We start from the raw sequence: 15770 nt of genomic DNA on the forward strand, positions 1-15770 counted from the left end.
ACATAAGTAGTTTTGCCAAAACATGATACAGATCCATGAAGAAAATATCCTTTCAAATCGTATACAAGTTTCCTGTTAAATGCATGTTAAATTATCCAGAGCTGCACATACATATCCTGAATAAAATGTTATTCCACTTCTTTTGCATGGGCCACTCATAATGTAGCTGGAATTCTAGTAAGTATTTTTGATACTCTGGCAATAGCTTGTTCTACAGAATTTACTAAACTTCTGCTTTGCGTGCGATTCCAGGTTTTATTGCTTCGGATATGACTTCAAGAAACTCCAGTACACAGCTGTGGCTCATAACACACTACCATGAAATGGGCTCCCTGTATGATTACCTGCAGCTGACCATGCTGGACACGGTGGGCTGTCTGCGCATAGCCCTGTCCATATCCAGTGGCTTGGCACATCTGCATGTAGAGATCTTCGGAACCCAAGGAAAGCCTGCTATTGCACACCGGGACTTGAAAAGCAAAAACATCCTGGTTAACAAGAATGGACAGTGCTGTATAGCAGACTTAGGTGAGAATGTTCTGTTCCGTCTTCCATAATGATAATATTGAGAAGCAAAAAATGGCAAAGCAATAATTAGTAAAATCCTCCCTCTCTCTGTTCGGCGTTCAATAGGTGTTTGTGTTACGGTAATTTCTGTTTATCGGACTGGTAGAGCCATACCAAGCTTCTGTTTTGCTACAGTGCAAAGTCTCCTCCACTTCTTTTTTTTTTTCACATTTTTTTTTATGTTTAGTGAATCAAAGAATTATACAGGCTCCAATATACACAAGTGATTTATTACAGATTTTTACGTGGGGTAAATGCTCAATAAATCTGGTAGAAAGTCTTCTGGTCATATAGTTGCAGCAAAACAAAATCATGCTAATCGTGTTAATAAAGAACTCACATTCACAGCTCCTCTTGGTAACCTGTGAACTGATTGAGCACCATGGAAAAGCAAAATATCAGTTTACTTTTTATTGTTATTTAGGTAATAATGAAGTTAGTTTTGCATTGCTTGAATAGTTCATATATAGAGAGTTTTAGATGGTACACTTTCACTAGTTTGTTTTTGAGTGATTCATTAGAAGTAAAAGCTCTCGAAAAGGCCCTTATTATGTATAAATGTTTACCAAGGACGTAATTACAGATGCATTAAGGAGCCCTTTCAATCTGAACAAGCTGCTTCTGAGCTTTTAGGTTCATTAGGCCTGATTTCTTCCAATTCTTATTTGCAGAATCTTTTTTCAGTAAGTATAAATGCAAAGGATACTAGATTTATTTTATATATATCAAAGCAAAATGAAAAAATAAATGGTTAGTGATGAATTTAGGTGGTTCATTTAAGTACTTTTAAAAAAAATAAATTGTTTTATTTATTTTATTATTTATTTATTTATTTATTTATTTATTTCTTAGCAGACACCCTTATCCAGGGCGACTTAGAATTGTTACAAGATATCACATTATTTTTTACACATTATTGTTACATACATTTATACAGTTGGGTTTTTACTGGAGTAATCTAGGTAAAGTACCTTGCTCAAGGGTACAGCAGCAGTGTCCCCCACCTGGGATTGAACCCACGACCCTCCGGTCAAGAGTCCAGAGCCCTAACCACTACTCCACACTGCTGCCTGCTATCATTATTTAGATAGCTCTGGACCTGTAATATAATGATATGTTTATTCACCAGAGGGCAGTAAATGTGTTTTTTCTCCACCTATAATTAGGGGTCTACTTAAATTGCGTATGTTGCGGAATAAAATTAGGATTTCGCGGACCTGTTTAAACATTATATAAACCCATGTAAACAGTATTTCAGAACACTATAAAGCCTAAAAATAGTGGTACTTGCTTCCTTACTAAAACAGAGTGCTGTCATTTGTTAAAGGCAAGCATGCAGCATCCCCCAGCAGTTGAATTGGTTGGAAGTTAAGGCAAAGTTATACAGATGTGGAAATCGATTAGAAACAGCCCAAAAACTTACACAAGGGCATCTGTCATACTTTAATAAAGGCAATGTATGCAGCATGTTCGTTGTCATGTTATTTGTCCCATTCAATAATTTATTTTAGTAGTACCGAGTCAAAACAAAGAAAACGTGGCTATTTGGGTCTAAAATTCCATCTGTGAAAAAGTAAGCAGCAGGTTGATACGAGGTGGCTGTGCTGGATCGTTTTAGTACTGATTTAACTTGCAGACAGGAATACTTTTTGCCTGGGCTGACTTTCCAGTTTGTTTTCTGAAAGCTGTTTATTTTACGTTCTGTTCAGCAGCCTCTGAAGTAGCCTTTTGTTTAATGTGTGATTCTGAATCTAAATAGCGATCGATCGTATTTTCTCCAAAGACACATTTTAAGACATGCAAAACAATTACCTCAGTCGGCATGTACAGTTTCTTTGGGAAATATCTTGAAATGATCATCAACCGAAATATACTTTTGCCTTTTTTGTCGCCCATTTCTACTATTTTACCTCCAACGCTGAAAACTAGATTTTAGCAACCTAAATCAAAACAATGCAGCACCAACTTTGTCCCACCCCCTACTGCACAGTACAGGTCACATAAAAGCAGTAAAGACGCACTGATAGGCTGATTAAAACATTTGTAATTTGAATAGTAAACAAGAACATTAACTGCTTTGGAGAATTTCTTTTGTAAATGTTACTTATGGACGTTTTTGGTTTGTTTATTTTTTGCTAAAGTGCAATGCACACGGGACGGAGAAGGAATCAAAAAGGGTTATCTACAGAAGGAAGATACGTAGTTTGCGTCACTTGCATTGTGTAGTAGTTCATTTAAACAAGTTTTTATTCTTTTTTTTCCTCTCCATACTTGTTTGTATGCATTGGCCCCTAAGAGGTGAATTTCGCGGTGACCCCTCAATTTCACGATTTCCGCGAAATCGCGATTTTAGGTAGACCCCTACCTATAATGTACTGTAAATTATATACACTCAATTCTCATGAATACGAATTTCAAGGGATCAGCAAAAAAAAAAAACACATTTCATTTTATCCAATGTGCCATTACCCTTACACTGTGCCTTTTGAGTTGTTCTATTTGTGTTCAATGTCTATTAAATTACCAACCCTTTTAAAATTCAAAGATATTTCAACAGCCTAAGTAGTTGACCCACACACATTTTAAGAGTTTTTTTTTCTTTTATAATGTTGTGTGTTTTGTAGGTCAAGCTGTCCTTTTCCCCTGGGAAGAGTAATTGGATTAATTGTAACTGAAAGGTAGTCTGATTCCTAGTTCAGGCTTCACTTTTTAATAGATTACAAAAGCTACTTAAGCAATAAGACGGCATGCATCATGTTTGGTTAATAACAAATAGCCTTTAACAACTGAATGTTAATTTTAAGGGTCCTACACAGCCTAAAAATAATAATTGGGCATTCTAAATTGGGGAGAAAACCGGGGAAAAAACCATTGGCGACGACTAAATTAAATAATAATAATATACAAGTGTATTCGATGATATTGACATAACTGCTGATCATGAAATGTATGATAAATGAACGTCTTGTATTTATAATCATTAATCCTGTTTTTTATTTATTTATTTATTTTTATTTCAGGTCTTGCTGTGATGCATTTCCAAGATACTGATGAGTTAGATGTGGGAAATAACCCCAAGGTTGGGACCAAGAGGTATATGGCACCAGAAGTTCTAGATGAAACCATCCAGGCTGACTGCTTTGAGTCTTATAAGAGAGTCGACATCTGGGCGTTTGGGCTTGTCCTGTGGGAGGTTGCCAGGAGGACGGTTAGCAATGGTGAGTATAGTTTAGACTTTTAAGATTGCAGACAGTAAATACTAAAATAAACTTTATAAATAAAATGCCAAATGTTTCAACTAAAGGGCTTTCTCAGTGTCTTCAATGTTGAAATCAGGTATTTAAGAATGTGAAGCAAAACTAATTTCAACTTTGAAGACTTTCAATCAAAACATTTTGGCATTGAATTTACAAGGTTTCTAAATAGTTTTACCAGATTTATCACAATGGCATCTTATGCTATTGAGCAAGCATATTTTTTTTGTGCTTTGTTAGTAAGCAGCCGTGTTCTGTGTTTTATACGAGTTCTCAAAGCGTTTTATAGTTAAAACCCCTTCTGCTGTGTATTTCTTTCTTATAGTTTAAATCATTTTGTTACTTTGAATACATTAGATGCCTTAGATGTTTCTTCTGTGTTACTGTTGATGTATTTATCTATGCGTCCCTATACGTTCTAAGGACCTGTCACTGTTATGAGTAAATAGAGGTCGAGTATTCAGGTATTCAAAACTTTTATTCCTGATATATTCAAATATCTTATTATTTGAAATTCCCACATCTAGTTGGAGGTGAAATCAATTAACATTTTTATTTTTTTAATGCAAATAACAGTATATTCAGCCAGTTAAGAACTGGAACATGCTTACAAAACACTAATGTGCTTACCTGAATTCCTAGAAGTGTGTGTGGCATTTACTATGTTTGCACTGCCAATTTTGTTAATTTTTTTTAGGAATGTGGTGGGTTCGATTTTACATTTTTCAGGAGAATTTAATCCCAATAAATCACATTGTTGCATTTGAAATCCTTCTGTAATACGGTTGAGCTTCACGGTACATTTCTAAATGTGAATTTGTTATAAAATGTTGCTTTTAAACTATATTGTATAGAAAGTGGACAAGACCATTATGTAAGAGTATATAGTGATTTGTTTACAAGATGTTTGAGCAACCACTGCTATTTTGGAAGAACACCATAGCAACACAAAAGGAAAACAAGCCTAACAAAGATTGTATGTCAGCTTGAAAAACAAACACTTGAAGTAGCCAATATTTAAAAAAAAAAACAAAAAAACATTAAAAACAAAAAACAAATGATTTTTAAGGTAAGAGTCTTTGCGTAAATACATAATGATACTGCCTTTTAATGGCTAAAATGGTTCTTTGAAGAGTATGTGTTGTGGTTTTCAGTAATACTGTAAGATTGCTTGTGTTAAAATGGGACACTTGACAGTTATAATACAGTACTGTTAGTCTGAAGTCCGTATCCTGGTTAAAATCCTGTGATTCCTCTTTAAGAAGTAGGCTACTACCAGATGTGTAATCTGAAATTGATACTGATTTCTCCATTCAGGGTTAAATAGATTTATGGCTATTAATAGTCGGTGCTAGGCAAGCAGCCATGTTCTGTGCAGATAGTTTACCCTTTAATCATGTAACATTGTGTGAACAGCTCCCAAGTTGATACAGGAAAATCGAATCTGTTCAAGAAAACAATTCTAATTAATAGTTTATCTTGCACAGTAGCACGTAATTCTTGCTAGATTGAATGTTCTGTGTGATTTTTTTTTTGTCTAGGCTAACAATTCATACATACCATACAATTTTATGGTGCAGCTATTCTTTTGGCATTTTCTGCAATGTAAGCATGAAATAATTACACCTAATGTATATTTTTGTTATTGACTTTTTTTTGTGATCAAATCTTTATTTGGAAATGGGAAGTACAATACAATAAAACAAAACAACAAAACATTGCCAGACATAAATAAAAAAAAAAAGTACCTGGTAAATCATAATTGCAATTGCAATGTGCAGAATGTGCGAAGGTAGTTGTTTTCAGTAACATCTGCAAAAGTGTGAACACCTCTATCGCTCCACTGAGGGAAAACAAAAGGGCGGCCGCCTGACAAGAGTGCAGTGTTGTGAAAAATAGGAGAGTGATTATACCATTTAGTTCGAAGTTTAGTGTGTTTTTCTACCAATCGCCATATTGTGATCATATAAAAGATTATAGGACCAAAAGGTAATTTGCATTGTTTAAGGGAAATACCACAATAAACCAAATCTTGAAGTCTGTGGAGACACTAAATTTTCTTCTAGTTGTCGCCATAAAACAGGAGCGCCAGCATCAAACCACACTGATCAGTCGCAACACAAATGACCAAAAATAACATTTGAAATTTGGATTTCTCATGATGCAATGTATAAAATTTGAGACATGTCCGCTTTCCTCTCCATACAAACTTATTAATTGTTGATATCAATTTATCCCAGTATCCGACAGGAGGAGGGAGTGGAAGCATCGAACTGACAAAATTGATACGTGGGAGTACGTTCATTTTTTATTATGGCTATAGGGGCTTGGATCGAGTTAGGCAGCTGCATCCATTTGTTTAAGTCCGCCTCGACCTGTCTGAAAATCATACTATAGTTAGCGAGTACAGTCGAGTGTAAAGATGGGTGAATTTCCACACCAAGATATTTAAAATGCTTAACTACCTATATGTTTGCAGGCAAAACTATATTAGTCATTGTAGTATTCAGCGGCAACAGGGAAGACGTTGACCAATTGATTTTATATCCCGAGAGAGCACTGAAATCATTAAATAGAGCAAGTATGTGAGGGAGCATTTGGGAGATGTTTTTAATCAGCAGTGTGGAGTAGTGGTTAGGGCTCTGGACTCTTGACCGGAGGGTCGTGGGTTCAATCCCAGATGGGGGACACTGCTGCTGTACCCTTGAGCAAGGTACTTTACCAAGATTGCTCCAGTAAAAACCCAACTGTATAAATGGGTAATTGCGTGTAAAAAAATATCTGTATAATGTGATATCTTTTAACAATTGTAAGTAACCCTGGATAAGGGCGTCTGCTAAGAAAATGATAATAATAATAATAATAATAATAATAATAATAATAATAATAATAATAATAATAATAATAATAACACCACATCAGCATAAAGCGATATGCGGTGCTGCATATTCTTGATACTGATAGGAATAAAACTATAGTAGATTGTCCAACTGCTTGTGCGAGCGGCTCAAGTGAAAGAGCGAACAACAACGGGGAGAGAGGGCAGCCCTGACACGTGCCTCTGGAAACGGCAAACTGTGGAGAGCATCTGGTACCTGTGAGCACCATCGCCGAGGGATTCACATAAAACATTTTTATCATTTTGATAAACTCTGCCCCCAATCCCATGTATTCTAGGACAGACCAGAAATAGTTCCAAATTCAGGGGGTATGCCACCAAAACCTGGAGAGTTGCCCATTTTCATATCTTGAACCGCCTCTCTCATCTCCTCCAGAGATACTGGAGCTCCCAATGCAGCTGATTCGTCATCCGAGGGGCACGGCAATTGAAGACTCTGAAGAAACTGATCACATTTGCCACCATCATATGGAATTTCAGAACTATGTAGTTTATAATAAAAGGAACAGAACTCAGTATTTATCAAGAGTGGATCAGATACTATATTACCTTGTGTGGTTTTGATAACTGAAATGTCTGTGAAACATTCGTTATTTCGAAGCTTTAAAGCTTGGAGGTGACTCGCTCTGGTACCATGAAAATAATAATTCTGCCTAGCCCTATAAATGAGAAACTCAGTATGCTGTCTGAGTAACAGATTGAGATCTTTCCTAGTAATGTCCAATTCGAGTGCAATGCTTTCAGAAAAAGAGCTCTGTAATTTGGCTTCCAGCTATTTAATTTTGCTCAAACGGTGTTTATTGAGATTATAGGCAAACAATGAAGCAGAGTCTCTAATAAAGCCCTTTATTGCGTCCCATAAGATAGGAGGATCATTCACTGAATCACGATTTAAAATCGAGAAACTCATCCAGTTCAGATTGGAATGAAATATGAAATGATTCATTCTGTAATAAAGTAGTATTGAAGCGCCATCGTGTGGCTCACATGTCATCGAGTACTAGCCTACAGTACATAGTGCTGTGATCTGACAAAATCATCGGTAGAATATCAATGTTATGCATTCTGGAAAAGAGAGATTTCGATACAAAAATGAAATCGATCCTAGAGAAGGATTTATGTTTTGCCGAAAGAAAAGTGAATTCCTTAACTGATGGATTGAAAACCCGCCAAGCATCAACTAGACTGAAATTATATGTAAAACTCTGCAGTGTAGAGGATGCCAAAGTCTGTGTACTTCCCCGCTGCATACTCGATTTATCAAGAGCTGAGTTTATCACAGCATTCATATCAGCACCAATCATTAAACTAAAGCGTAGACAGCTCTAATAGCTGTACTCCCTTCATCCGTACAAGTCTCATCAGGGACATGGGTGAGGGACATGGGTGAAGGACTGATCCTGGAGTGGGCCAGCAAGGCCGAGGGAGTCCAGAAAGGCCTGGGCATTGTCAGGAGACTGGAAGAGATGATCCATAGAGCGTGATGAATCTTAAGAGTTGCTGGATAAAGGAGGAAAGCCTGTAGGCCTCTGGAACAAGCAAAGGTGGTGGAGTGGGAGAAGGCCGTGTGCCGCTGAGCCGTGATGTTATTGTAGTCTGGGTAAACCCTAATATTGCCAGCCGTAGACCGAGAGGCATTCTTTCTGGCTGCCTGCAACACTCCCTGATGATCCGAGTACCTCAGTAGTTTTGAAAATAAGATTGCAAGGCCTGTCACTTGATTTGGAATGGTCAGAATATATGTGGTGAGCACTCATAATCTCGATGGTCTTACCAGCCAAGGTCGAGAACCATAGTGGGAGAGTTTTAGATAGAAAATCAGTGGGGTTAGAGCCCTCATCTTCCTCCTTCAAGCCAACCAGACGAAGATTATTGCGTCTGTTTCTGTCCTCCAGGTCTGCCTTCTTAGCCTCTATCCGGTCCATCCTGGCCTCACATGCTGTAATAGCTCTCTTGTTACCGATCACAGATGTACGGAGAGCAGTCAGATCCGTCTTAAAGCCGCTATAAGGATAGCAGATGCATTATTAAAATGTAATCCTGGGGTTGGTCTTCTGGGCAGACGTTTCTACAAGTGTCTTCTTTCAATGTCTCTTGCTTTAGTTGTATCACAGTTTTTACCTGCCTTTTACACTGAGATCACCAGAAAGACATCTTCCCCAAGCAATTGTTATAGTCCTGTTGATCAAAAGTGCCACAATTTGTATTTTTAAAGAGTTATTGGGGGGGGGGGGAGTTTTATAATATACAGTATAACCTGTATTTGATTTCAGTATTGTGGTGTGTGGAGAATGAATTCTGGTTTTACTGAGACCTTGTTTTGATAAGTTACATTGATTACGAATGTTTTAAAAGTGCGTCCTAAGCATTTCACTCATATAAAATCTGATTTACACAGCAATTTATCTGATTGCACAGTACTTTTTCTTCATCTTGCATAGGTATTGTAGAAGACTACAAGCCACCCTTTCATGATGTTGTCCCCAACGACCCCAGTTTTGAAGATATGAAAAAGGTTGTTTGCACTGACCAGCAAAGGCCAAACATTCCTAATAGGTGGTTTTCAGATCCGGTGAGTAATTGTGTTTAAATTGAAAGAATGAGTGGAGGAAATGATGTTTCCTTTTAAAGCTATGTTCATTATGTGACGCCAGTGTTTGCTGTTTTTATCTAGTTATACAAATTGCATCCCATTAAAAAAAGAAAGATGGATCAAAGTTAAGTGTGTGCACTTAGTGAATTGGTGAGAGTCTAACTCACAGTAAAGGTCTGACATCAATGTAAGCTTCTGCAGAAGTTAAAAGCAGTAAACATTATTTTCTTGCACAAAAGAGGTGTGAAAATAGAAATCTTTTAAACAATCTGACGACCAGTATGCTTGGATTCGTACTGGGCTCAATTATTATTTGCTTTCGGTAAACATGCCTTTTATTGCACACCTACCTTGGCTCATCAATTTCTGAATTACCTGTAGATAAAATGTACCCTCATTATGTTAAAACATAATTTTTTGTTCTTTTTTTTTTTTTTTTTTTCAGACTTTAACATCTGTTGCCAAGCTTATGAAGGAATGTTGGTACCAGAATCCCTCTGCAAGGTTAACTGCACTGCGCATCAAAAAGACACTGACAAAAATCGACAACTCCTTGGATAAAATCAAAGCTGATTGCTGAACTCTCTAGCACCAAGTGGCACTATAAGGGCTTCATGAAGCGCACAAGTGTTTCGCCTGGAAATAAGACGTGGGATCGGTCCCGGCACAGTGCTCTATAGCGGCACAGATTATTTATTTTAACAACCTGATTGGAGAAATGTTTGGCATCCAAAGATGGCTTCGTGGGCATTTAAAAAGGCTGTAAAGATGTGGTGATAATTTGCTGGCTACTGTCAGTTTGCATCCATAGGAACTTGTAATAGTCACATTCTTTAAGGAAGAAACTGTCACCTGGCCATGGAATAATGGCGTTGGTTGTCTTAGACACTACATGGGTAAAACTAATAACTGAACTGCTATTTCAATGAGCAATATGGTCTGTGCTTCTCTACTTTATTGCACTAGCAGTCGTTGCATTCCTTACTTGCGCTGTTCCTGGTGCATTGTAAAAGAAAATAACTTGCCAAAAATGGTTTGGTTGTTTATTCCACTAACACCGTATCTTAGAAATATCAATAACTGAGAAACTGAAAAGAAAAACAATAATTAGTTATTTTAGCATCATTTCTTGCACTGGTGTTTACATTATTGTTGGAAAGTAGGTTTTCTTGATATTCTTTATAAAATGTATTTATTGCTAATGCACTGATTAGTTGTAAAATAGTGCAGCAGTTTAAGCTACTTTCTTTGTGTCTGTTTCTTGCTTCATAATACAACAAATGATTAATGCAGTCTTTAATGTAATCTATTTTGCATATCACATTACAGTCCATGCATTATGTAACTCATGTTATGATTTTTTTTTTAATGTTTTATAAGCTTTATTGCGTTCAGATGCTTAGAGTAAATAAAAACACTCAATTCATAATTTATACAGATATATTAAAATAAGGTTCAAGGTTGTCAAGCCTGTGGATGTGCTTTGTCTTAATCTTCATGTGCATTGTAAACTCAGCCAGAATTTAAAATTTGTTTTGTTTAACCCAACATTTGATATTTAGTAGTCATTTGTATAAATTAAATAGAATGTTTGCAACCGACTATATGAAAGGGTTGTTTGTGATGGGTGTCTCCAGATCTAATATAACACTGTGTTAATGTTAAACGTGAAATTGTTTAATTTTATTAACAAGCTATTAAGTTACAAATGATATACGCAAAACTGATTTAAAGCACACTAAACAATGAAAAGGATTTCACAAAAAAAAAAACACAAATAAATTGACATGACGCCCCCTCTATATTTAGACAGCCGATCTGATTGAGATCAGTCGATTGAATGGCACGTTATCAAGCAAAAGTCATCCCATAGGAATGGGCCAGTAGGTACATACTAGCCTACTAACCCCTAAATCTACCCTCTACTGCTAAACCTAATGTCTACAACTAACCTAATCGCCACCCCTAAACCTGTTACTATTAAAGTAATTTTTACTATTATTTTAACACTGCTTTTTAGCGCCTTCTAGCGACTACTACATCTGACGTCCATTTAAAGCATTTGATCCGGAACTACTCTACCTGTTAGTAGGCTAGTAGGTACCTACTGGCCCATTCCTATGGGTTGATTTTTGCTTGCTAATGTCCCATTTAATCGACTGATCTCAATCAGATCGGGTGATTTCGACTAGGCTGTCCCAACTTCCAGAATCACTTTTACCAAGTAATGCATCAGCAGTACAGTATGATGTATGTGTGCATATATAAAATATATATATTTTTACAGAACAGCGAATGATAACAGACTGGTTATGTGTGAATGCTTTCATGTTATAATTCTGGTTTTGGTACATCCTTTCTAAGCTTTACATTCAAATGTTTAAAAAAAAAAAAAAATCACAAACGGGCATGCTTTTGTAATATTCTAGCATTATTTGTTTTTAAAAAAAACAACTGTATAATTTAATGTTACTATAGAAAACACATTCACTGAGAACTATGTGGGTTGCAGTAATTACTTTAATTTGCATATGGGGCCGCTGGCATTGATAACACTGTTGAAAATGATGGCTTTGGAGGACTATGGCAGTACTAACTAGATAAAAACGACTTCATTAAAGTCTATTTCTGAGCTCATTTGATTTTACTCATACATTTTCTTAAAAGGAACATGTTTTGAAAGCTACAGTAAATGCATGAAAGCTTGAAGTTAGTCTCAATAGGTTGACCAATATAACAGAAGGTTTGTTTTTTTTGTCGCAGAAACCTGCACAGCTCACGCTCCTTAATTTGTGTTCCACATGTTGCATTCAGTCATTAATGATTTTTTTTTTTTTTAATGGTATAAATAGTGTCCTTTACCAGGGGGGAAATTACTTTTGACAGAAATGTGTTTACTGTTGAGACATTAGTTTTTAGTATTAAAAACTGTAGTTGCTGTAGTAACCTGGACTTTGAAATGCTGATCTGCTGGAGACCCTGAGGGGAAGTTTGTGGAAGACAGGCCTGGTAGAGTCACAACATGGAGTAAAGATTGGTGATTTTGACCCAAATTACCAGAATAGGGTGTTGCTAATATGGAAAAAGTCATTTTGGTTTTATGAAGACATATGGTGAAAATGTACTTGTCCACAAAACATTGTGAAACAAGACTGTAGCATGCCCGTCACCATAGGAAGCAATGCAACTGGATCACTCATTGTGAAGAAACCTATACATTCAAAAAACTGTTTTCGTGTGTCTGTATGTCTTTAACGATCCACACACAATGTACATGACAGGATGGAGTTTATGTGCCAACCAATGCTTCTGAACTACATTGTAGACTGAATCAGGCCAGATAAATAGATCCAGCATTTGACATGTCTGTTCTCCATCTTTGCTATGGCATTCTATATTTTTAGTACAGTTGACAACAAATGCAAGGCAAGGGTAGGAGACATCACCTGCCTAAATAAATCCATGTTCCTCCACGTTTACAGATTGTACAGCCAAAAGTGATTATAAATCACAACAATGTCTAACACAGTAAATATGCATTGAGCTCCACCTGTTTAGGCAGTAGTCACTATAGTTACATCAGCAACTTGCAACAACTAGCAGATCATATTTACAGATATGCTGATCGCTTTTCACAATAAATTCTGCAAATGAAGGTGTTTTTTTTTTGTTTCTTTCTGAAACTCATTACAGATGTTATTTGTACCAGCATGAATAAAACAAATGTATTTTTTTTTAAAATTAAAACCAGGAATATAATGCTCAGGGTATAAATCTAAAGCCTGGAGTTTAAGGGTAGCATTAATAGATTTGCAATGGGACCGGACATGTTGATTTCCTCTTTTATATTGCTGAAAACCCTTTAAGGAAAGAAAATGGTGAACTACAGAAAAAGATTAATATATATGGCCTAGTGGCTAGCAGTTTTTTTTTGGTGAAATTTATAATAATGCATATCCAAAAGCAACAAAGTTTAATTTTGTCCTTTTTTCTGTCCAGGTAGTAATTGAACTGTGAGGTTGAATGCTACCAACCTGTTATATACAGACAGTTTGTGCTCATTCAGTTCAAACTACCCAGACCCTTTATTACATTTAATAAGACAGTATCCTCAATTACAATTCCAACTCACAGTTATGAGTACAATACAATACTGCAGTTGTAAATATGACAGGGACCTAACTGTAGCTGTCATAAATTGTATCCAGTTTTATCAATGGTTGTACTACTTGAGAAGGATGGACTGAGGGATGGACTGAAAGCATCATTTTAGTATACTGTGCCTCTTTTCTCGTGGCTGCAGATAAAAACGCTAGGACAAAGCTATGTTTATGTTCTGGCCATGGAGTATGAGAGTACAATGTAAAATAAAATGTATCTGTTGAGGGCTGTGGAGATACCAGCCAATATTACTACAAAAAGGAGTTACGGTTCACCTTGGGAACATTAGATTTCATTTAATGTATGTGGAAAGTCTTGACAAAGGAGGAATGAATCATAACCAAGCACATGTGGTGTAGTAGCATTGAGGTCAAGGCCTGTCAGTGGCAGAAACAGCAAACCTAAACAATGCAAGCTGCAGTTTAGTGCTTTGGTGCACTTTTATTTAACAACTGGAACAAACAAATCATTTAAAAAAAAACACTTCAAAAACAGAACCCAAGCCACGTCATAAACAGGGAGCACAGCCTGCTGCTCCCAGTCTTCTGTCTACACCAGCTCCCTTACTACTGTTCCGGCTTGGCAATGCCTTCGCTGAACTAACTCTCTCCAAACAAACATTTCTTTGTCCCCTTTTTAAATGGTGTGGTGTCTTCTCCAGGTTGATCAATTGACCGATTGATCAGCCAACCAGGAACTGCATGCCTAGCATTCTCAGGCAATCAACCTCCCCAGAAAGACACCACACCAAACCAATTTAACTTAATTACCATATGGCTGTGTAATGGGTGGCCATCTTGTTCCCCTACCCCTGAGACAAGATGGCTGCCAGCCACAAAAACACACATTTTAATGTGCAGGGCCTCTGTCCTGTCACACATATTAAAACTCTAAAGGTGCCTGATGTGCATTGTGCAGATTAAACTAACAGATTGCTCATTGCTTTCATGTTAACAGCACATTTAGTGTTATTAGATTAATAGGGAGCTATAATCAATAAAAGATTAAAATAATAATCAGTTCATGCGACACCAACATTTTTACTGATCATAACTGATTGGTTAAGACCAGAATAATGTGTTCTATGGTCAGTGTAACATGCTTAAATTAGTTCTTATTTACCTACTAATTAAAAGTGACCCGGTTTCCATCATAACCATGCAGCTTCTCACAGTCTAGGTCTCTAGGAGCTCAGTATGATTTCTGTACAAATAACGCTTATTTATGCTGAAAACTCACGCTGTGTAAAGCAAAACTCATACACATGTGCACAAACTCAGCCATATTGGCTTGAACAGAATCAGATCAAAAGACAATGAACAGAAAAGCATGTCAGGTCAACTCACCTTAAGCGTGGATATGATGGCCTGTGAGGAAAATAAACCGGGCCCTTGTAGGGGGGTGGTATCCTTGGCCATTTGTCTTATTTCACCACCATATATATGGCTGGGGTTCAGTCCCGTTTTGGATGGGACAGTCCCACTTTTGGAACACTGGTCCCAGTGTCCCCAGAACCTTTCTTGGGGCGCTCACTTAGTCCCTTTTTTTTCCCTCAGCATCGTCGCGCTGGTAACAGAAATGACAGAATATTGTATTTTCATACAGGCTGCTGTGTTTCTAACCTGTCTAACTTATTACAGTACAACACTTGATGTGACTAAAGTAGGTTGAACGACCAGTAGCATTTAAAAACCACCAAATCTGGAGAATTAACAGTCAACGTTCATATTTGCAGAGAATTGTGGGCGGGTTTATCCACTGAATGCTGCTAAAACGAACTGGTGGCTATCCTCCTCTGATTCTGAATCTTCACTCTCTGAAAAATTTGGACTACTGTAGTCTAACAATAACAGCTCATACAGGTACTATTGTATTGTGTTAGAATTATTCTCTTCATGCATGATATTTGTATATCTGCATACAAACGACTTTGCTTCGTGTGTAGCTATACATAGGCAACAATTGCGGAAATCAGCGCTGTCGTCACATTACCTTGACATGTTTACAACGCAGTGCACTGAAGCCTGTTGTGGTTTGAACACTTTGTGCATTGAAATAGCCCATCACAACAATAGGAGGGGCTGTACAATGTGACAAAAGTATTTGGAAACATATTTTCTGTTGAAATAAGTCTACATTCACTTTCAGTTCACCACAGGTACCCTCTAAGAAACGTATGTTTGTGAATAATACAAAATAATTTATGAAATAGTTATTTTCACATTTGTGAAATATACAAGTTTTTATTTTACAAGTTTAATTTCTTTTTTTATTTAAGTATACATGTTATGTTGTT

The 15770-nt window shown here is 36.8% G+C and overlaps 1 protein-coding gene across 7 annotated transcripts in view; it reads left to right on the forward strand.

Annotated features, from left to right (window-relative positions):
- LOC117410035 (activin receptor type-1) overlaps window positions 1-10986 on the forward strand; it is a 39539-nt gene extending 28553 nt beyond the window's left edge. For all 7 annotated transcript variants that reach the window (XM_034016395.3, XM_034924389.2, XM_034016409.3 and 4 more), the window contains 4 exons: window positions 253-528; window positions 3588-3785; window positions 9162-9292; window positions 9759-10986. In XM_034016395.3, coding sequence (XP_033872286.1) covers window positions 253-528; window positions 3588-3785; window positions 9162-9292; window positions 9759-9893 — 740 coding nt within the window. In that variant the 3' untranslated portion in view covers window positions 9894-10986. The remainder of the gene's footprint in view (window positions 1-252; window positions 529-3587; window positions 3786-9161; window positions 9293-9758) is intronic.
- Window positions 10987-15770: the final 4784 nt, after the last annotated feature.

This window comes from Acipenser ruthenus, chromosome 10 (assembly GCF_902713425.1).
Source record: "Acipenser ruthenus chromosome 10, fAciRut3.2 maternal haplotype, whole genome shotgun sequence".
NCBI lineage: Eukaryota > Metazoa > Chordata > Actinopteri > Acipenseriformes > Acipenseridae > Acipenser > Acipenser ruthenus.